Below are 23,428 nucleotides of genomic sequence, written 5' to 3' on the forward strand. Positions count from 1 at the left end.
TTAAAGATTGTTCTCAATTCTGTCTTCAATTTAGTCACTTTGTCCAAGAAATTACTAACAAAAGTATACTCAAGGATGTTTTTGCATTTTCGACATCAGAGGCTATAGTGAACGCATCTCGTACATTTACAGACCAAAATCAAAGTTTACTTTCTTTAATGAATAAAATCAAATAAAAAGAATCATTATTCAGTTTCAAACCAATAATACAATACAAAATCATTGGAAAAGAGAAAAAATAACAAAAAAGTAATGACATTTCTAACAAAAGGAGCTTTTGCATCTTATGACTTCTGTCTCATCATATATTAGCCTTAAATGGTGCACCTGATGCAGAAATCCATCTATCACCTTGAACAAAATCCTTAACTGAAAACTTATTAGCTTGTTTAATACTAATATTTTTCAAACCCTTCCATTTCACTCTATTCTTTGTTGAAGCACCTGGTCCAACATTCTGAAACTCTGCATAAAAAATAGTGTCTGGTGCTGAGTTCCCTACCCAAGGTAACCAACCCTTTGGATTAATAAAACCTTCCATTCTTGATTTCATGTATACTGTGGTTGAGTAATTCTTCCATGGTCTTCCAAGGTATGTTTGGACAGTACTCAAGTTTCCAAATGGTGCAATGTTACAGTATTGAATTGAGATACCTGTTATTAGAGATAAAGTTAGTTACTAGTTAAGTAAGAGTTAGTTAAGTTAGTTATTCTTGTTTTCTTCTTTATTTTCATAGACTTGTATGTATAAACAAAGTTCCTGGTAATCCAGAGTTCGGCCGTGAGGCAAGTAAAGCCTGGCCAAAAATTGTTCCCGCCAGAAATCGAACTCAGGTTCTCCTAAACGATTCGTCCTAATGAGAGCTTATTAACCACTTGAACCCAATGTCTTGCTTAGCATAATTTAAATATACGGTTAATTATGTTTAGTATGTGATTAGTGAACATAATAAGTATGTTTAGTATATGATTAGTGAATATAATAAGGTGTTGCAGCTTATTAATTACTCACTGAACACAATTAACCACGATGGCAAACGTCACTAAGCGCTATTTCCAGGTATTCGTTAGCCACGATTTGTGTTCAATACACTTGAAAATCGTGGCCAGTGACGTTCAAAAATGTGGCTAATTGTGTTCAGTGGATAGTTAATGAGTTGCCACATCTTGTTATATTCGTTAACCATCATCAGATCAACAAATTAGTCACATATTTGAACTGCGTTAATCATCTAATTTGATGTCAAAATATCAAAAATATCGTATATCTTATGAATAAAATGAAACATTTTAGTTATACCTGTGTTCATGTTAGGATCAGTTTTTCCCTGTGCTGTGATTGTGTTCTGTTGTCCATGCATAGGTAACTTAGGCATAATGTTACAGTTTTGAATAACAGCTGCTGAATTTCCAAAAATGAAATCAACTGTTCCATAAATGTTACATTCTCTATAGAATTGGCGATTGGCATGAACATAAAGAGTGTCTTGATAAGCATCAATGTGACACTTATAGTAAACTGCTAAATCAGCACTTGTCATTAGTGCTACTGCTTGGTGTTTCTGTGGACCTGCTGTATTGCGAAAACCCATGTCTCTAGCTATGAAATTCCTCCCAAATACAGCTATTTGCACCCCCAACAAAACAAAAATGAAGTAAATTACATAGTTATTCAAAACTGTATTTATGAAAACATACAAATTACTTTGCAAGTTAAAATTAATACATAGTTTACTTGGCAACAAATATACTAGTTTTTGCTCTCAGAAACATAGGAAAATTTGCTTAGTCCATATATGATCAATATTTTAAGGACTAAAATTAATATGCTCCACATATTATAGGGACTAAAACAAAAATAAATTTTCCATGTTTCAAGTACTGAAACTAATTTTTTATTTTTTATTTATTTTAAATTGAGTTTTCTTGTACATAACTGTAGAAATTGATCTCTTGAGCTGGATAGTACTAATAGCTGACAAAGTACTACCTAAGAGTTTTAATGCTGCTGCATTTGCAGGGTTAGATTTGAACTCAGAACTTCTAGTTAAGCTCGAAGAGACTTGAACCATATGGTCCAAAGTCCAAACATTCAAGAAATAAACCATATGTCCCCCTAACTTTCATAATAACACTTTTCCTTAACTTTGGCCCCTTTTGCAAAAGAATAATCCACCACCGATTTTGACCAAGTCAACGCACATGTGGACAATGACTCACATGTCACGCCAGCATGTCATGAGAGTCAATGCCCACGTTTGCATTGACTTGCTGGCGTGACATGTGAGTCCTTGTCCACATGTGTGTTGACTTGATCAAAATTAGTAGGGGTCGGCCTTTTGCAAAAGGAGCCTTAGTTAAGTAGCCAAAAATGCTCTTATGAAAGTTAGGGTGCCGAAATCGCAAGCTTGTAAAAGTTAAGGAGTTAAAAGTACATTTTAATTAGTACAAAGAACTAAAGGTAAAAAACTAGCATTTGTCAGATATTTATTTAAAACTAAATAGAATCCCTTACCAAATGTTGCAGATGAAAATGTTGGTGTGCCATCCACAACATTAAGCCTACCAGATACAATTGAAGCAGTCATACCATCACCAATAATCATAACATTCCATTTTGTCTTCTCTACTCTAACATTCTCATAGTAAATCCCTTTCTTCACATAAATCAAAGTCCTCTTCTTACTCTTATTAGGAACATGTTTAAGTGCTTCAGATATAGTTTTATATTTCCCACTACCATCTTTAGCAACAATTATATCAGCTTTTGATCTCAAATCTTTTGTCACAAGTAATTTCCTATCTTTTGAATTAAGCCATTTTGGTGACTCATTTTCATAAGGTAAACTCATTAAACGCCTCAAATTTAGAGTGTTTGAAACCTTGTTAATCCATGTAATTATGGCAAGACTGTTGCTTGTGTATTCTGTAGAATTTTTAAGATAGCTTACTACACTTTTCTTAAGTTCTTGTTTTGTATCCTCAAAGCCTTCAATGCAAGTTTCTTGGTATGTACCTATTTTTTCAGCATATATACAAGAAAACTAGTTATATACTAGTATGTTGCATGTTGTTAATTCTACTTTTTTTCTTCATATTTTTACAAAAATTTTCTAGTAGTGGAGAACATATTAGTCTTTGTATATTATGCAGTTTTATTTTTAATTTAAGTCCCTAATTTTTTTATCTAAAAAATAGAAATTTGGACTTTTTAACATATTTTTTTGAAAAATACTAAACAGTGCACCGGGACACTAGTTAAGCAAATTACAATTTCGTACAAATTTAATTTCAGACAAAAAATTAATCACGCAAATTTCAAACGAAACACGTGAAAATTCCTTATTACATGCTACTCCATCTAATCTTTTTTATAAGAGATAGTTTACTTTTTAGTTTTATTGAATAATTGATATATTTAATCTATGAATCTAAAAAGTAATATTTCTTATAAAAAGGATTGGATGCATGTTATTCGCCATGTAAAATAAAAATATATAGCTATGTTACAATTCTTTTTTTTCTTTTTTTTTTTTTTTGGTACAAGCTATGTTACAATTCTACATGGATGTTAAAAAGTAATATTTCTTATAAAAAGGATCGGATCGGATGCATGTTATTCGCCATGTAAAATAAAAATATATAGCTATGTTACAATTCTACATGGATGAAATAGGACTAAAACCAAAACAATAAGAATTCAAGATAAATTTGTTAATGCTTTAAAAATGAAAATAAAAACATTTTTTAAGGATTGAAAACAAAAATAATAATATTAAAAGAACTAAAATTAATTTTAAACCAAATTAATATTAGAAAAAAAAATTATAGAATTTTAATGACTTTGAAATGAAGTAATGAACTAGCAATTAACTTGTTCCTACATCATGTATATGCTTGATTAAAATAGTACCTGCAGCACTTAACCATGTTTGTAGATCATCAAAAATTTGATGAAGTGAAGAATTTTCCCCTGAAGTAGTCAATGAGTTATTCAAATGATCAATAGCAAGGTCCAAAAGATCCCTACAATTTTTCAAAGCTTCCTTATTCTTACTATCATTACCAATCAAGTTTTTGAAAACACCATGATCATTAAAATACTCAATAACTTTAGACACATGAGTTAATGCCACATTAATAGACAATTTAAACAACTCTTCAGGTTGAACATCTTTACCCGAGTTTACAACAGAGCCAAGACTGTCGTAACATGAATCCTTATACAATGTTACATCACAAACAGCTTTCATAGAATTAGTCACTGAATTTTGTGATGCATTATTGTCATGATCATTTTTTGAATTGTTGTTAACAACTCCAAATACAGCTCCAATTACAACACCAACAAGGATTATTGAAGATAAGCCTATGATTGTGATTCTCTTTCTTGTTTTCTTTTTTGCTTCTAACATCATTTGTTCAAGTTCATTGACTTTTCCATAGGATTTGAAGGGAGACATGTTTAAGGTTTGTAAGAGTTAAGGCTTATGCTATACAATTTGTGTTTTCAATTGGTTTTTATTATATAGTAGGAATTGTGAGTATAAGTTTGTAAGAAATTTAATTAGTCAACGAATAATATTATACACATTATATTAATAAACGTGTATATGTGTAAGGAAGATTTAATTGGTAGCACGCATAATTAATCTCTTTGACGTGCTAGCCACTTATATAATCCATGTAATATATTTGAATGAAGTGCATAACATGTTGCTAAGGTTGGAAATAAGTGGAGCTGAGTCAAACTTGTATGAGCTCGACTCAATATGGATTAGTTCAGCTCGAAATTCAGCTCAAGTTCGGCACAAATGTTTTTTGGAGCTCAAGTTTGGCTCGATTAAAGTTTACGAACAGTTCGGTTTGACACGTTAGGTTCAACTTGTAAAGTCAAATCACATGATTTTAAAGTCAAATTTTCAAAATTTGATCTTTAACTTTTTAAAAAGAAAAGACAAATATTAAATTAAAATAAAAATAATCTCACATGTATAATGGAAATAAACTCATACAAAATTTAAACTGGCATAAAAAGTTATAAAGCAAAAACTAACAAAATTCCACAATTATTCTCAAAATATTCTTTCAACTCTGAACTGCAATAGATCCAATTTGTCACAACCTACGAATTAATTTTTACTCATATTTTGAAAGCAACAAGCTTCACACATATTGTCTTAACGAAAAGTTTTTTGAGAAAAAGAGTTTAAAATGGTAAAATTATTTTTTTTGGTAAAGGGAGAGGGGTAATAGCCGTCATAGGGAACCGAAAGGTTTGGAAAGTTTTATATATAATCGAGCTAGTTCATGAGTCAAACGAGTTGAACTATATATAATTTATGTTCAGTTCATTTATTTAACGAACTTAATTTAACTCAAGTTTAGCTTATTTAATTCATAAACCAAATTCACGAACCAATGTTACCCAATCGAATTTCGAACTATTTACGAGTTAATTCGGGTCATTGCCAACCCTACATGTTGCATCACAATTGGTGTTGGGAATTCTCCGATTCTTATATAGTGCTATCAGCAATTAACATACAAGTAAACTTGAACAATTGTGTGATGATCGCAACCTAGAACTGTTTAAGGGTATGTGAGCGTATTGAGCGACTTAAAAGAGTAATTTTTATCATATAAACTGAAATTTTAGGAGGCCAATGTTGGGTCGACTTTTTTTTTTTACAATGTTTCCAATGAGGATCGAACCTAGGATCCCATGTATATTACTCAAATTTCTCACCACTAGATCAAATTTAATAGCTTAACGCTGGGTCGACCTTGCTAATTTTTTTTCGGTACATGGTCAACCTTGCTAATTTATTACGGTGAATATTGGTTGCTACAAACATTATTTTCATGTTAGGCATACAAAATTATAAAATAAAAATACCATTTTCATATTTTTCAAAATATAATGTCAAATGATTATTTGATTATTTATCTATTTGATACTAAAGATACATGAGTTTTGGTGCAGACTGTTCATAATACCAACATTACCCTTGATTTTTTTAATAGCAACAAAAATCTTTTATTAACAAACTCACCATAACATAACATAAGACACGTTTTTTTTAGCTGCAAAAATATTTTATTAACAAACTGACAATAACATAAGACATTTTTTTATACTGTCAAAAAAACATAAGGCAATTTTTTTTTACATAAGTTAGACACAATCAGACACGGTGGCTTAGGGATGGCAATTTGACCCATACCCAGAGGGTACCCGCAAAAATTACCCACAACGGGTAGGGTAAAAACCCGTATTTTGGGTACGGGCACGAGTATGGGTAATTACCCGCAAAAATGAACGGGTATGGGTGCGGGTACGGGTACCTTAGTACCCACCCCGCCCCATACCCGCATAATATATATTTATTTATTTTATTTATATTATTATATTCTAATATATGTAAATCAATTTAAAACAATACAACTCTACTAAACTATTACATATTTTTAATAAAAATATTTATTTATAACATAATATAAAAATAATGTGAATATTTAACATAAATATGAACTTTAACATAAAGTTAGTAATAATTTTGTTTATAATTTTCATTAGTCAATATTAAAATCTTTGAAATTTTTTTAATTCTATTAAAATTATATGATATTTTATAATTGATCAATTTATTTTTAGTAAAAATGCGGGTAACGGGTATGGGGACGGGAGCAAAAGTTGTTACCCACGCGGGTATGGGGATGGGTACGTGTATTTTTTCAATCTGCGGGTATGGGGATGGGTACTATAGTACCCTACCCATTGCCATCCCTACGGTGGCTCGCTAGTTAATATAAATATCTTTATTTTACAAATAAAAGATATTTAATTATTTTATTTTCGGAACCAGAATACTTGAATTTTTTATATTTTGTTTTGTTAGCAGAATAGAATACCAGTTTCGACTTCAAGAGACAAAGATTGAATCCATAATAACTTATTAAATTTATTTGTTTTTTAATTTTTTTTTGGTGAATTACTTTTTTTTTTTTTTGTATCAATTATATATGGTACGTATTATTATGACCGTACCACATCAAATAAAAAAAACAATAATGAATAGTTATTTTATTCATGGCTTAAATTCAGTTTTGGTCCTCATATTTTATAAAATGCGCAATTTTGGTCCTCTTAAAATTGATTTACCCAATTTTAGTCCTCCTATTTTGTTTTGCTCAAGTTTGGTCCCACTATTTTAATAAATTCAAACATTTGGTTCTCTCTAATCATCTTCATTTGACCTCCAAATTTGATGATTTGACACATTTCTTAACCGTCATGGTACATAATACATGTTTATGTTTATGAAGAACACGCGGAAGAAACACTCTTAAACTTAATTTTAATTTAAGAAATAATAAAATCTGATTTAAATAATAAATTAAAAAATAAATAAATATGATGTGGTAGCCCTAAAAGTCTGTATCATGTGCCATTTCATTTAAAGAATATGTTATGTCATTAAAATTGAAGGATAAATGAAAAGAGCGAATCAAATGTCTGAAATTTTTTAAAATAAGGGAACCAAAATTGGGCAAAAGAAAAAGGACTAAAAGTGCTAATTTTTCAAAATGGGGGACCAAAATAGGGGTATCAAAATCACGCATTTTGTAAAATAGAGGACAATTGAAGTCTTTATTCATTTTTTTTTTGGATTTACAATGAACCTATGATCTATAGCGTACTACCCAAACCCCTCATCATTAGACCAAATCTAGTGACTTAAGTCTTTATTAATTTTAAAAAATGTAGAAGATATGTCCTATTTAATTAATGATTACGTGGAGATTTATTTTATCAATTATATATTTAGTAGAACAACTTCTCTTAATTTTTTAGATATCTTATCCGTTGTTCGATCAATTCTTATACTAAAAATATTTTTTGCGGTTATAATAAATTTTGAAATGTTATAAATTCTGAAAAATCACGATAGTTATGAATATTTTAATTTAAGAACAACACAATTAATAAACACATAAAAATATGCATGTAATTTTTGCCCTATAACTTATTTTTTGTGTGTGTTAATTCTCTTATTTTTAGAGAAATCATATCGGTCTTAGCAATTCAGAATTGGCTGAAAGGTAATTAAAGTTTGGTGATATAACTATACTAGTTAATTTAAGTTACCTGCAGGACAAATTGTTTGGAGCAATTCGAGTTTAGTTTCTGGTAATAATTTATCATTTATTTTATTAAGGTACACACAAATGGAGGAGTCAGAGTTTGAGTTCCGATCATTACATTTGACATAATAATTTTAGCATTTTCAAGTAATTTCGTGGCTACACGACATTTTAAATGTGAAGAAGTGTAGAAGTCAAAATTTAAACGCATATTTGACAAATTAATACTCCTAGCTAGTATAGTTACCAACTCAGCTGCAGATACGTAACTAATTAATTGAGTTTTTGCTTAAATGTAGTTTTACCCCCTGCTTTGAATAAATCGTTATTTTATCCTCCTGTTTTAAAATCCGGAATTTTACCTCCTGTTTTAAAATCCTGAATTTTACCCCCCTATTTTATAATTTTTTTGATTTTGCCCCCACACAAATTCTGCACAAAATCTGCTTCTGAGCCTTAACTTCAAAGCTTCTCTCAGAACTCAAATTGGATCAATAATTCATCAAACGGATACCGAAATGACCGTAATTGAGTTAACTTTTCACAGAATCAAATCCCACTAAATTTAGAGTTACGGGGAGATATTAATTACCGTATTTGCGAAGGTCTGTCTAATTACTAATTCTGCAGAAATCTGCTTCTGACCTTCAAATTCAACATCGTCTACCGAATGCATCGTAACTCCAAATTCGATGAAATTTAAATGCCAACAAGGGTAATTTCGTTAGCTTTTCATACATATAAATAATATTCAAAACTGAGCTACAGGGTGAAAGACATGACGAAAATACCAGCAGTAGTTCCATATGATAATTAATTTGGACAGACCTTCACTAAAAGAGTAATTAATCTCTCTCTATAACTCCAAATTTAGTGCAGTTTGATTATGTGGAAAGCTAACTCGATTACAGTCATTTCGGTACCAGTTTGGTGAATTATTGATCCAATTTGAGTTCTGTACAAAGTTTTGAATTTGAGGCTCAGAAGCAGATTTTGGGGAGGAGCAAAATCCAAAAAATTATAAAATAGGGGTAAAATTCCGGATTTTAAAATGTGGGGGGGTAAAATTCCAATTTATTCAAAATTGAGGGGTAAAACTGCATTTAAGCCATGAATTTTTATATGGAAAATCAAGTAAAAAATAGATATTATATATCTTATATGGAAGCTAGATATGAATAAAAAAGTAAAATTAAAAAAAAATACTCTTTCTATCTATAATGATTGTCACATTTATTTATAACCATTAGATTATCCGATAAAAAAAAAACTATTAACAATTATAAATTATAAAAAGGAAATAAAAAAAAAGTTATAAATTATAAAAAGGAAGACTATTAATACAAAGTGACAAACAATTTAAAATTCTAGCTGGAAAAAATATACCTACATTTAATGTTTAACACGTCTCAAATAAAAAATACCAAAATAAAAAAGAAAGTAATAATACTAAAATAAAATATGGAGGGTTAGCACCAACAAAAAGAACTTATAAAAATACTAAAATAAAAAAATAAAGTAAAAAAATTAATAGTTAATTGATTTTTGGTGTAATTAACATCTAATATTTTACCATCTAAATTCTCATGCTTATCTTGAGAGTTGAGATCCTCTCCATTTCTCACAAGAAATGGAGAGAAATAGAGAGTTTCCTTTTATGAGAAAAATATATACAAATAATATATTCCAATTTAATAAATGTTTCTTAATAATAATAAGTCCGACTAATATTTTATTTCATCCGTGTCTATCTCTTTGACCGCACATCTAACACGTGAAGGAAAACATGAGTACTTACCATACTTGCATATTTATTTTGTATGTAAGAATTATTAGCGTTTCATTTGACTAATAAGAATTAGAAAAACAATATTTAAACACAATTTTTTAACAAAAATATAATAAAACTACATTTTCTATATTTTTTAATATTTGTTGTACGCCTCAATATCCGTATTGTGAGTGAAGAGAGAGAGTACGATTTCATTTTTTTTTTGTATTTATATTCACCCTCTTAATTTTTGACACTCATTCTCACCTCAACAATCTCCCTCTCTTTATTCCTCAAAACAAAAAAAAATCTCTAAGTGTTACATCCTTCAGTTGCTTTGTGGTACAGTTCTCTACCAATACTTTTTAGTCATTTTTTTCTTTATTTTCATTTTAATTTTGTTATTATTGGTGCTTTACCTAGCTAGATTGTTTTCATTTTAATTGGCAAAATTTCTCACGCCGATGATCTTTCACTCACTCACTCACACTCACACACACACATAAACATTTTAATAAGAGGGGTATATTTTTAATTATGTTTTTGTTTCATTCAAATACAACGTAGAATTTTTGTTCAAATCTATGTTTAGATCTAAAAGTTAAAACTATACCATGCATGTAGATATAATTTGCATTGTTTATTTTTTATGAAGTAGTTATATCGTGCTGAGAAATTATACATCCGATGTAAATGTTGGATTTGTGATTTTATTTTCATTCATTGATTTCTCTCGTTAGATAGATATGTTTATAGATTTTTCATAAGAAAAATTGAACAAATTTTTCATTAGTTTATCATTAATGTGTAGGTTTTGCTCATAAAATACTTGCAAGAGGAGTTTAGATTCTAATCAGCTCCTATAACTCTGAAATATATGTATAAGTGTATTTTCTTTCAATTATTTGACATGTTATATATAAATGTATTAATAGTAATATTTAGGGTTGTTTGATGTGCAATATAGGATAGATTGAATAGGGTTTGTCTGTCTCTTGAGAGGTCACTTGATTGTGGAGAATCTTCAATCTGGAGGAACTCGATTCGAGACCTGGACCAAGAGGGTAGATTGAATAGGATAATGAACCGATTAAAGATATGACTTATCAATAACATTTGTATCTGGACTTAATTATAGACAATATACATTATTAATTTTCCGATGAATTAAAAATGGAAATTTGATTATATCATATAGAATTATTTTTATGAAGCAATTACATATATCTTTTTGAAATTAATTTTCAATATTTTTAAATTTTATAAACTAAACAAAAAATAACGGGTTAATTTTTATTATTTTATTTTCTTCATCATCATCATCAATTTTTTTATAAATTATTAGTTTGTTGTCTTCAGTTTTTTTGTTGATAATCACACTATTTTTTATCCAATAATAACGTTATATATTGATTGAGAAAATCATGTATTCTTGGCTATTTGAGCCTATCTTTTTTTTTTTCTTTCTTTCCACAATATCACATTGATTATTATTTTTAGGTTGTTAAATTTAGTACTAAAAAATAATATTAGTGACAATAATTAGGGACAAATTCTACATTTTTTTCAACCCACTTGGGTTGGTCACGTGATGTTGACTTGAGACTTTGGAGTGTATTTCTTTCAAGGTTTCACGTCCGATTTTTCTATGTGTCAATTTTGGTGGGCAAGTCTATACAAAGTAAAATAAAAACTCTCACTTTAAATGAGGCCCCCACAAGTAGACGGTATGATTGTTCCCTCAGAGTCCCCAGATCAAATATACTGAATTTTAAAAAAATAAAAATTTCTACATTTTTTATATCAATTTTAGTAGTTAATTAAGTTATTTATCGGGGTTATAGTCTCATTGACACAAGCATTTTGATTTTGTATATTATTTTACATACAGAAGCAATGGCTCCTAAAGTTGATAATGGTGCCATCACATACCCCTCAAAGGGAGAAGCCTCAAAAAATTCAAAACAAGAAAAAGGAAAAGGAAAGGAAAAAGAAGAAGAAAGTGGTGACATAACAAAGTTAACTATTGAGGAACTAGAAGCACAAATATGCATATATAAAATGCATTTAAAGATGTTGAAAAATGAAAAAAGACAAAGAGAGTCTAATTCTTCATCTGAACAATTGAAGAGAAAGAAACTGTCTGAAGCACAAGCTGGTGTACTAAGGTACATGCTTTAATTTACTTTTATTTTCATTAATACTCCGTTTGGTTAGAAGGAAAAAAAGAAAAATGAAAATAAAGGAAAATACAGAAACTGATAAATGAATTTGGATTAAAATTTATTTTACTTTCCTTCATCGATTTTCATGTTTTCCTTCTTTTCTACTTTCTTTCTTTCAAAACAAACGGACCATAAAAGTATTCATGCTACATTCACAAATTAAAGAGTTTCATAACAAAATTGTTTTTTTAACTAATAAATTAATGATTATTTGATTCACTAATAATTGTTTATAAACTCTTGTTTTTTAAATATGTTCATAAAAAATAAAATTATTTAATTGCCTATATCCATTCTGCTTTTTTTATTAACAAATATTCAACATACAATGTTATTACTTATTAGTGATATATCAAACTTTATTTTTTTTAAATATTATTTCATTGGTTTTTTGGTAAACGATATTTAATGTTCTAAACGATGACCAAAAAAATATATTTAATTTTCTAAAAAAAAATGATATTTAATGTTAGTTATTACCATTTTTAAATAATATTAATCAATTTTTATTAAAAATTACAGAATAATTTATTTATTCTTGAAGTGTCGGCACAATTGTAAGAGACGAGGAGCTTAGACTTGTATCTTCAAGGTGTTAAGTTTAAATCCTTTTAAAGACGATTATAAAATGGTCATTAGTTTCACCTATAGAAATTTTTTTTCCTCTTCACCATTTTTAAAAACAATAATTTATTTAGCTATCTTTTCAAAAACTGACTTTTTCTACATGTTGATTTAGGTGTACCATAGAAATCATTTTTTTGAATTGTGAAACTTAAATTTATTATTAATTAAAATAAAACTAATAATTATTTTACGACTATATATTCTTTTCAATTTTTTTATACAACTGCAAATTAAAATATCAAAAATAATTACACAAGATTGAAAGAAAAACGGGCAACAAACTGAGCGCTAATCTTCAATGAGATTTGAATTTTGTCTAGGTTACCAAATCAAACTCACGAGACTGATTTAACACATAATATGGACAGGTACATGTTGAAAAGTATGGGAAAATATGAAGTTCAAGGTTTCATTTTCGGACTTGTACCTAAATCTGGAAAACCACTAAGTGGATCCTCGGATAACTTACGAGGTTGGTGGAAAGGCAGCGTGAAGTTCGACAGAAACGGTCCAGCTGCCATTTCAAAATATGAGAAGGAGCAAAGAATTTTAACAAAGGATAATATGGTAAATGGTGAACCAGCTGCAACACCTTACTCATTGCGTAAGCTAGCTGACCCAACCTTAGCTTCGCTTATATCATTGTTAATGCCAGAATGTAACCCACCACAAAGGAGATATCCTTTGGAAAAAGGCGTTCAACCGCCATGGTGGCCTACGGGGAAAGAGACTTGGTGGAAAGAAATGAGGTTTAGCGAGGATCAAGATCCTGGTCCACCACCGTACAAGAAACCACACAATCTTAAAAAAGCTTGGAAAGTGTGTGTGTTAACTGCGATCATCAAGCATATGGCGACTAATATCGAGAAGATGAAGACTGCTATTAGAAATTCAGCAGCTTTGCAAGATAAGCTAACTGCCAAAGAAACGGCTATTTTGGTTGCAGTTATTGATAATGAGGAAGGAATTGCTAGAGATATGTATCCTCCTCATTTCTTCTCAAGTTATAATCCTTTTGTCGGTGGAAGTAACGATTTGTTTGTGGAAACAAATGATTATGATGTTGAATGTGGGCAACAAACCCTAAAAAAACCATTGCCAAAACCACATCATCATCATGATCATGGAGGTGCTTTTGTTGGAAGTGACTTGGTTGGAAGTAGTGGAGAACAGAACCAAGTTCAACCAAATTTCAATTGGGTTGATCGGTGTCTAATGAACAAACTTGTTGAATGTGGAAGTAATAAGAGAAAGGCTGGAGAACTTGTTGAAAGCACAACTACTACTACTCAGAATAATGATGATTATGCTTGTACTAATCTTCAATTTCAATACCATAATCATGGAAGTGGTGTTAACAGTTCATCACAGAGAAACTTTTCTGTTATGCCATCTTATGAGGTTGCTAACAAGAGGAAATGTGAACTTGGTAAGAGTTATATGCATCAATATGAAAATTTCTCTTTGCAAGAAGACATGAATGTTGCACCTCTTGATCAACATGTGCATGCTTCAATACCTGCTGTACCAAATGAGAGTACTCATCATACAGGTAATCATAGTTATTAGTATCTTTTATTTTTTATGTTATGTAGTATCTTATAATTCATAATAAGATGCGATTCACACTTCAAAAACAAGTCTGCTGATTCAATCTCAATTTGACAACCATGCAGGTAATTACTCGGGAGGAAGAGACGAAGTTATGAACATGAATCCAACTCATGTTGTTAACCAAAATATGCAGCCTCAAATTGACAACAATTTCTATGGTGAACAAGAGGTTGTGAATATGCAGCCTAATGTTGTAGCTCATGCAAATGTGTCAACACCAACAACTTATGATTCTTCATTTGATGATTTGGATTTGGAAGCATTCATCAATTCTCAATCTGATGGTGAAGCTAACAATAGCTATCCATTTATTGATTCTCCTACTGTGGAAACACCAGGTTATGATTTCACTTGGTTCTACAATAACTAGATTTAATAAATAATTAAGGTAAAATCATAAATTACCTTTTATTAAAAAATTTATCACTTTTTCACAAATATCCCTCTTTTGGTTTTTGTTTTGGAGTTTTCATTATGTGCCAAAACTAAAAATATAAGAGTCTATTTGTTAAAGAGATTGAAACTTAAAATTGGTAGTTTATGATTTTACTTGTATTTGGTTGCTATTAAGATGTCATTGTAGAAGGAAGCTATGTGTTATGTGTTGTTTTGTTAACTTTGTACAAGTATCATATGTTTACATATATATTATTTTATCTTGTTATTCTATTTTCCATGGTGATTAATTTGTTATATTTTTTTTTCTCTATTTTACTATACTTCAATTAATAAAAAGGAGAGTGGTAATTAACTGTCTTTGCTCAAGTGGCAATACCGAATTATCGATATTATTAGGTCGAACGTCTTTACATGTATTCAAATTAATATGATATTTTATAGTCGTGCATGTGAATTTCAATGGTATTTATTCAAATGTTAGTAAATTATTGATTATGTTAGTTTTCAGAATTTGAATGTTGGACAACCTTCGTAAAATTCCTTTAGTGCCCCTTAGCTCACCACTATAGAGTTACATAAGCAAAATAAATTCCTTTATGTTATGTGTGTTAGAGTTCATAATAAGATTCGATTCACACTTCAAAAACAAATTCAATCTCAATTTGATAACCATGCAGGTAATTACTCAGGAGGAAGAGAAGTTATGAACACAATTCCAACTCCTGTTGTTAACCAAAATATGGAGCCTCAATTGGACAACAATTTCTATGGTGAACAAGAGGTTACAAATATGCAGCCTAATGTTGTAGCTCATGCAAATGTGTCAACACCAACAACCTATGATTCTTCATTTGATGATTTGAATTTGGAAGCATTCATTTCTCAATCTGATGGTGAAGCTAACAATAGCTATCCATTTATTGATTCTCCTACTGTGGAAACACCACCAGGTTATGATTTCACTTGGTTCTACAATAACTATATTTAATAAATAATTAAGGTAAAATCATAAGTTACCTTTTATTAAAACTTTTATCACTTTTTCACAAATATCCCTCTTTTGTTTTTTGTTTTGGTTTTGGAGTTTTTATTATGTGCCAAAACTAAGACTATAAGAGTGTATTTGTTAAAGAGAGTGAAACTTAAAATTGGTAGTTTATGATTTTACTATAAGAGTGTATTTGTAGAAGGAAGCTTTGTGTTATGTGTTGTTTTGTTAACTTTGTACAAGTATGTTATGTTATGTTTTTTTTTTGACTAAAGTATGTTATGTGTTATTTTGTTAACTTTGTGCAATTATTATATGTGTCTTTACATATATATTATTTTTATCTTGTTATTCTATTTTCCATAGTGATTAATTTGTTATTTATTTTTGGTTCTATTTTCTATGCTTCAATTAATAAAAAAAAGAGAGTGGTAATTGTCTTTGCTCAAGTGGCAATACCGAATTACCGATATTATTAGGTTGAACGTGTTCACCTGTATTTAAATATGATATTTTATAGTCGTGCATGTGAATTTCAATGGTATTTATTCAAATATGATATTAGAAATAGGTGGAACATCTTCACCTGTATTAACTTACAAATTTTCTATTTCGTTTGATTTTTAATTCAAAAGGTTATTTTTTTATACAGGCAAATGTTATTAAGTTAGTGGTTATGTTAGTTTTCAGAGTTTGAATCTTGGATAACCTTTGTAAAATTTCTTTAGTGCCCCTTAGCTCACCACCCGAGTTACATAAGCAAAATAAATTCATTTATGTCATGTGTCTTACAGTTTATAATAATTAAGATTCAATTCACACTTCAAAAACAAATCTTCTGATTCAATTTAAATTTGATAACCATGCAGGTAATTACTCGGGAGGAAGAGAAGAAGTTATGAACACAATTCCAACTCCTGTTGTTAACCAAAATATGCAGCCTCAATTGGACAACAATTTCTATGGTGAACAAGAGGTTACAGACACGCAGCCTAATGTTGTAGCTCATGCAAATGTGTCAACACCAACAACCTATGATTCTTCAATTTATAATTTGGAAGAATTTCATTCTCAATTTGATGGTGAAGCTAACAATAACTATCCATTTATTGATTCTCCTACTGTGGAAACACCACCAGGTTATGATTTCACTTGGTTCTACAATAACTAGAATCAATAATTAAGGTAAAATCATAAATTACCTTTTATTAAAATTTTCACCACCTTTTCACAAATATCCCTCTTTTGGTTTTGGAGTTTTCATTATGTGACAAAACTAAAATTATAAGAGTCTATTTGTTAAAGATAGTGAAACTTAAAATTGGTAGTTTATGATTTTACTTGTGTTTGGTTGCTATAAAGATGTAATTGTAGAAGAAAGCTCTGTGTTATGTGTTCTTTTTGTCAACTTTGGACAAGTATGTTATGTGTTCTTTTTGTCAAAACTTTGTACAAGTATCATGGTTCTTTACAAAACTAATTATTTTTGTCAACTTAAAGTTGGTTTGCCTCATCCTATACTCTTCTTTTTGGGGTTAAAAGTATAGTTGTCAAATGGGTTGGCACAATGTACCCGATCCAGCCCACTGGACCATATTGATTCATTGGTTAGTGGGCTACATATTAATGAGTCCCGACCCGGCTCATGTGGACCTACGTTGCCTAGGTGCGGGTATGTACTCGGTACCGGTACTCTCCCTCAAATGGAGTATCCGTGCATTATAGATGTGGACTAATGGGCTAGTACGACCCATTTTTAATATTTTAAAAAAAATCTTTGTTTATTTACTTTTATTTTATGTCATTTTGACGTACTAGTTACTCACAATTATTAATTTTATCGAGATATAATTGAATGCAAGTGTAAATAATTTTTACATCAACATTAAATATCGATTGAACTTTAATTTGATGCCCGTAAAAAAATTGGATCGAATTAATAATTTATAAACTTAAAATTTGTAAATGGTTTAGGTAAATGTATCCCTTTTTATCATGCTTGTATATTTAAATATATTTTTACCGAAAGCTTTTTATTTAGATGATAATTTTTTTAAAAAAAACCCTTAATATTTTTTATAGTGGGCGGGTCTGAAACCCAATGGGCAAGCCCGCTCATCCCAATTTTTGCATGGACTAAATGGGTTAGGGCTAAAAAGGCCTAATTGTGTTAATTTGGACTACCTTTTAAGTCTGGTCCATCCAAAAATGTGGACTATTGAACCGACTCATCAACCTGATCCATTTTTTGACAACTCTATTTTAAAGTGGGGTGGTCCTAAACAGGAAGGGAGAACCCGCTTTGCCATCACTAGCATTAACTCAGCAGTAAGACTGTAAGAGCTTAATTAATGTTGTAACTTTTAGAAGAAAAAAAAAATAACAAAAAAGGAGAGATTAAAGAGAGTAAGAGATAGAGAGAGGCAGCCCTAAATGCTTGGGTTAGGGGAGACCAATCGAGTTTGTGCCAAGGAATGAACAGGTGATGAGGAACATCATAGGCAATGGGATTAACAAACATTGTGTTTCTTTTATCATATTCCATTTAAAGTAATTTAGAGAATGAAAAAATTCCTCCTTCATTGATAATTTTAACTACAAGGAGTTATAAGGTTAATTTGTACCGCCATGGTTTTTTTATTTTATTTACAATGAGCTGAGGATCAAATCCAAGACTTATAATATACTATCCAAACCCGCTTTGCCATCTCTAGCATTCCGTGGTTATCACATTGTCAAATGCACTTATTAGTTGTAACAATAGTCAACTTTAGTGTTATCATATTGTTTTGCATAGCAGGCTTATAATAGATTAGCTTCTTTTGCTTTCACCAACAAAAAAAAAAATTAACTTCTTTTGACTTTTGAACAACATAATAGTCCATTTTTGTGGCTTCAAGTTACACAACACACATGCATATATAAGTTATAACTGCTTGTGAGTTCTGACACATTAATATGACAAAACTAAGCAATTTTTCAATGACAATATGACTCATATAGCACCTGTAGACTAAATATGATGATGATGATTATTAATCAAAGACTTTTGAATGAACACAATGTAGGAGTTAAATCTTCTATATATAAGATTTGAATTTCATGCATTCACGTAATCATATGGTCGTTCATCTAAACGGTCAGACTAATATCAAATAGAACATGAATATTCCAATTTTGATTCGATTGTCCAAATCACAAAATTGGATCAAATGTGTGATTCCTTCTATTTAGAAATTAGAATACAAGAAAAAGTATAAAAATTCTTAATATGAACTAACAATATAAGATCTAGCCTATGATAAATTTAGTTAAAAGTGACATTTAATGTTACAAAATTGATTAATCAACAACACAATGAAGTGCATGTTTGGAATTACAGTGGCATCGTACGTAATTCTGTCAAGTCGTGGTAACACAAAATAATTCTGCCAAATTCACCGCCAATCCAAACCTGCAGGAAATCTTATCAATGAGGATGTCGAGTTATATAGTCATGTTGCTCAAGTGTTGGTGTTGTTCTAGTACCAGGTGCAGTAGGAGCCCTAACATGTCCAACCATTGAGACCTGAAGTGCTTCTTCTTCATAAGCCCTTCTTTCCATCTCAACCATTCTTGACCTTTTCTTAACCCTAACAAGCATTGCTATAAGAAGCAAACCTATAAGAAAAGCACCTAAAGCACCACCTATAGTACTTCCAACTGCAACTTTCCATTGACTTAATCTTATAGGCTTTCTATACTCATCATCTTCTTGTTGTAAAGACTCAACAACCAAACCAAAATGTCCATGTCTTTTTGCAACACAAACAAATGTTGCTAAAGGTTTTGTTTTTGCAAGTGTCATTATTCCATTTCCTTCAAAACTTGCACATAATGGTTTCACTTTAATACCATTTTCTTCTTTGTTGTTGAAATTTGAAGCATTGTTGAAATCAATTGTGATGAGTTTTTCACCAGCTTCAATTCCAAGTTGAAAAGGGTTACTACTAGAATTTGAATCTTCATCAGCATTATAAGCTAAAATTCCAACAATTGGTGAAACAAGTTGATACTTAGATAAATCATTATAATTAGCATAATATATAGAAGACCAATTATTATACTCTATACTTTGTCTTATCAACATTACTCTTTCAATACATGGATGAATAGTAACACCAATTCCAATATGAAACTCTTTTAATTTTGCACCATACCTTGTTAAACTTCCACATCTAAACCTCACAGTATCTACTTTGATGCCTGATAAATTTGAAGGTAGTTCAACTGATTGTGGTATTCCTGTCTTGAAGTTTTTGTCTAATGACTTGAATGTGTGATCTCTTATGAGGAGATCAAGAACATGATCTGATTTGATGATACTTTGAGCATAAGATTCATGAAATTTCAATGACATCAATGAAAATGTCATCAACATAAGAGTGTGAAATGATTCCATGAGACAATAAAAACAAGAGTCAAAGCTTTAACAGAATCCCCAGAGAACTAGAGGGTTAATACCAATAAAAAAAACTTTAAAAGAATCCCCGAAAACCAGATGGCTAATACAAAAAAGAAGAAGCTTTAACAGAATCAATGTGTTAACTTCAAAAGGAAAGGGTTATGAATGCTACTCTATGGAATGAATCTCTAACTAGAAAGATTTTGGAGTGTTAATAGATGAGAAAAGGTTAGGGTAGTGGTGGTACAAAGACTACTAGATCAAGGAGATAAAAAGGGTAAAACAGAGTACTTGTTCTATTTCTTTGAGATGTTCTTTATCTAAAAACTCACATATGGTGCTTTATCCAAAGGATTGCCTCTTTTAGTAGTGCAAGTGTCACAATCAAATTCAATGACTAAAAGAAAAAGAAAAAAAAAGTCAATAGTGAGATAGTTGAGATTTTGAGTTTCTAATTTGTCGGAAGTTAGGACCGATTTTAAAACTCGATATCCGGCTCTAGGACCGAATTTTAGTTTATAATTTGTCCAAGTATCACCCAATTTTTATCTAATAACTTAAATAAATTGACATCACATTATGTATGGGTCATTCAAACTAGAAACTCTCCACTTATTGACTTTAAAAGGTAAAATTCTGACCACTAAACTACTTGGTAAAAAAACTTCGATAAACTATCTGCACCCCACATATAAAGTTCTTTAGGCCTTATCACGTCCAATATGCAACTACACCTCCTCACGCCCATAACTAAACATCTGGAGTGTGACCCGAGTGAATCGATAGCAGATATTCCAATAAATCTTAAATAAGCTCAAACATTATATAAAAAATTTGAGTTGAATCTAACTCAACATTTATAAAACTGAATTGTAAAGCGTGAACTACACCCACTTATAAACATTATTTTTTTCAGGTTTATCTCTTATCCAATGTAAAAATTTAAAAGTAAAATTGATGAGATCCAAGTCCAAAGATTACACCTAAGAGAAGTGATGAAAACGTTGTATATCTACCTGTGAATGTGCTAGTACAAAAAATGGAAAGAATTGAAAGAAATGATTCATGAGCGTGGAATGATGATGACAGTTGATGAAAAGAGTGGTAGGAAGATGGTGTTAAGCATGCTGAAAAATGAAACAAAAGCATTGTTGTTGTGAATGGGGTCCAATAACACTGATTGTGTTTTGTGTAACGTGCTATGATCCCCACTTGTAACACTCAATTGGTCTATCTTAGGCTTTACCATACTACATGCATGATTTTTTTCTTACTCATGGCATATTCATTTTTCTTTTGTTTAACCCACAAACCCAAATTACAACATACTATGGAACAATGAATTTTCTTTTGATACAGCTGTCATTTACTACTTTTTTTATGATGGGACATAACATAATTACTCTCTAGCTAATATTTATTCTACCATGCAAATTGGATTCTCTAGTTCCATTATGAAAACATTGATATGAAGATAATAATGAAGATAATAATAATAACCACAAATCTAAGAATTGTGAGAGAAACTCTAAATCCAAGCAAATATATATATCATCAAACATTCTTGTGTTAGAATCATCCATAATGGTTCTTTTTTATAATAAATATATTACCTTTTAAGTTTGTAAAATGTTTGATATATATGATCCATATTATAAATTAGATATATTAAACATTCTATGAATCTAGCTATTAAATAAAAAATTTCCTATAATAAAAATCGGAGGGAGTATATAATAATTAAGTTACGATCAATTACTAAGTAACCGGTCATTTTAGAAAGTATAACATGTGATTTAAAAAAGGAGTTTAATAGATATGCACCGTCCAATAGAAATTTAGTCTTCATCCACATGCATGCTATTAAAGTGGGGTTAATGGAATAATTTAGCGGAATACATAATTACTATTGGATGACACTGTCAATAATATCCTATTTTATCTTTAAAATATTAATTATGACAAAAAATTTCATTATTTACGTTAAGCGGCTGGCATTATTTTATGTTAGTCAAACACCAATTTGATGGGATAAGATGTATAACTTAACTGATTGAACTAATGGTTAAAGAAGTTGAAGATTTAGAATTCAAGCTCCCATAAAGTGTTACAAAAAATTAACATAATAATTAACATTGTCCTGGCAAGGTACAATTTGTCAATTGTTGTAAAATGATTTTTGGATTTTTGTAGGGAAATGTTAAAGAGCTAGCATTCCAATGCCTAAGAAAGAAAAATATAAATATAATTTTGAAAGTTGTGTATTCAATGTTTTAATATTTTTTTTAAAAAAATATTTTCTACTTAAAATCTTTACTTTTATTTCTATATTTTTTTCTTTAACTATATGTCCATAGACATTATTTAGCATGATTTTTTCCTAAAAAGATTTTATTACTAATCAAGCAATTCCAAAAAGACAACTACACGGGGTGTCTTCAATACCAAAAAAAAAAAAAAAGAAAAACAAAAAAATATTTGGATTTTCTTATAGCAAAATGGGCCAACATATATGGGCCGCCATATTGTCTTCCCTCCTTACGATTAATGAATTTTTTTCTTTAGATCTCAATTAATGAAATTATATTAAAAAATAAATTAAAATTAAAGTGAGAGACCAAAATTACTTTTTATTATTATGTATTTTATTAAAGTGAGAGACCAAAATTAAAATTTATATAAAGAAAAATAATTACACATAAATGAAAAGTAAGCGGACAAAAAACCATGTCCCAAAATCTTTTTGGATGGAAAAACCAAAAACGGACGAAAATAAAGGATAATGTCATTGAATATATGTTGTGTCTACATGTCATTATTAGTCATATCATCAAAATTGACCTCATTGTGAGATAAGGGACCAAAATTTTTAAAAAAGTAAGTTTAACTGCACTTTTGATCCTTTATTTTATCAAACTCACGCAAATAGTCCTCTATTTTAGAATCAAACTTTTTAGTCCTTCTATTTTTATATTTATTGCAATTTTCGTCATCATAACTCATATTTTGTGCCCTGGAAGTGGCAAGTTATTTATTCTAAAAGATGAAATTCTAACAATTAGATTAACTTGACAAAAAATAAACTCTTTGATAATTTTATGATCGTTCCAAAAGTAAATAAAGTATGTTGTAGAGTTATTTTACCAAGGATTAAAAAAAATTCCTTATTAATTAAAAATCGGTAAACAAATTAACCAAGTAGTTTGACTCGA

At 29.8% G+C, this 23,428-nt stretch overlaps 3 protein-coding genes across 3 annotated transcripts; 1 reads left to right on the plus strand and 2 right to left on the minus strand.

Moving 5' to 3' along the window:
- Positions 1–122: 122 nt before the first annotated feature.
- On the minus strand, positions 123–4,499 carry LOC123916577 (putative pectinesterase/pectinesterase inhibitor 24). Its single transcript, XM_045968057.1, has 4 exons — positions 3,914–4,499; positions 2,516–3,016; positions 1,301–1,624; positions 123–654 (listed from the first exon to the last, which is right to left on the minus strand). The coding sequence occupies exons 1-4, from the start codon at positions 4,461–4,463 to the stop codon at positions 302–304; spliced, it is 1,728 nt and encodes a 575-aa protein (XP_045824013.1). The 5' UTR covers positions 4,464–4,499; the 3' UTR covers positions 123–301.
- A 7,493-nt stretch (positions 4,500–11,992) lies between these two features.
- On the plus strand, positions 11,993–16,943 carry LOC123915397 (protein ETHYLENE-INSENSITIVE 3-like 1a). The gene is made up of 5 exons (XM_045966516.1): positions 11,993–12,087; positions 13,092–14,323; positions 14,448–14,723; positions 15,462–15,734; positions 16,642–16,943. The coding sequence occupies exons 1-5, from the start codon at positions 11,993–11,995 to the stop codon at positions 16,941–16,943; spliced, it is 2,178 nt and encodes a 725-aa protein (XP_045822472.1).
- A 1,981-nt stretch (positions 16,944–18,924) lies between these two features.
- LOC123916541 lies at positions 18,925–20,524 on the minus strand. The gene has a single exon (XM_045968014.1). It carries the CDS (start codon positions 20,211–20,213, stop codon positions 19,242–19,244), a length of 972 nt encoding a protein of 323 aa, XP_045823970.1. The 5' UTR covers positions 20,214–20,524; the 3' UTR covers positions 18,925–19,241.
- Positions 20,525–23,428: the final 2,904 nt, after the last annotated feature.

This window comes from Trifolium pratense, linkage group LG3 (genome assembly GCF_020283565.1).
Source record: "Trifolium pratense cultivar HEN17-A07 linkage group LG3, ARS_RC_1.1, whole genome shotgun sequence".
Lineage (NCBI taxonomy): Eukaryota > Viridiplantae > Streptophyta > Magnoliopsida > Fabales > Fabaceae > Trifolium > Trifolium pratense.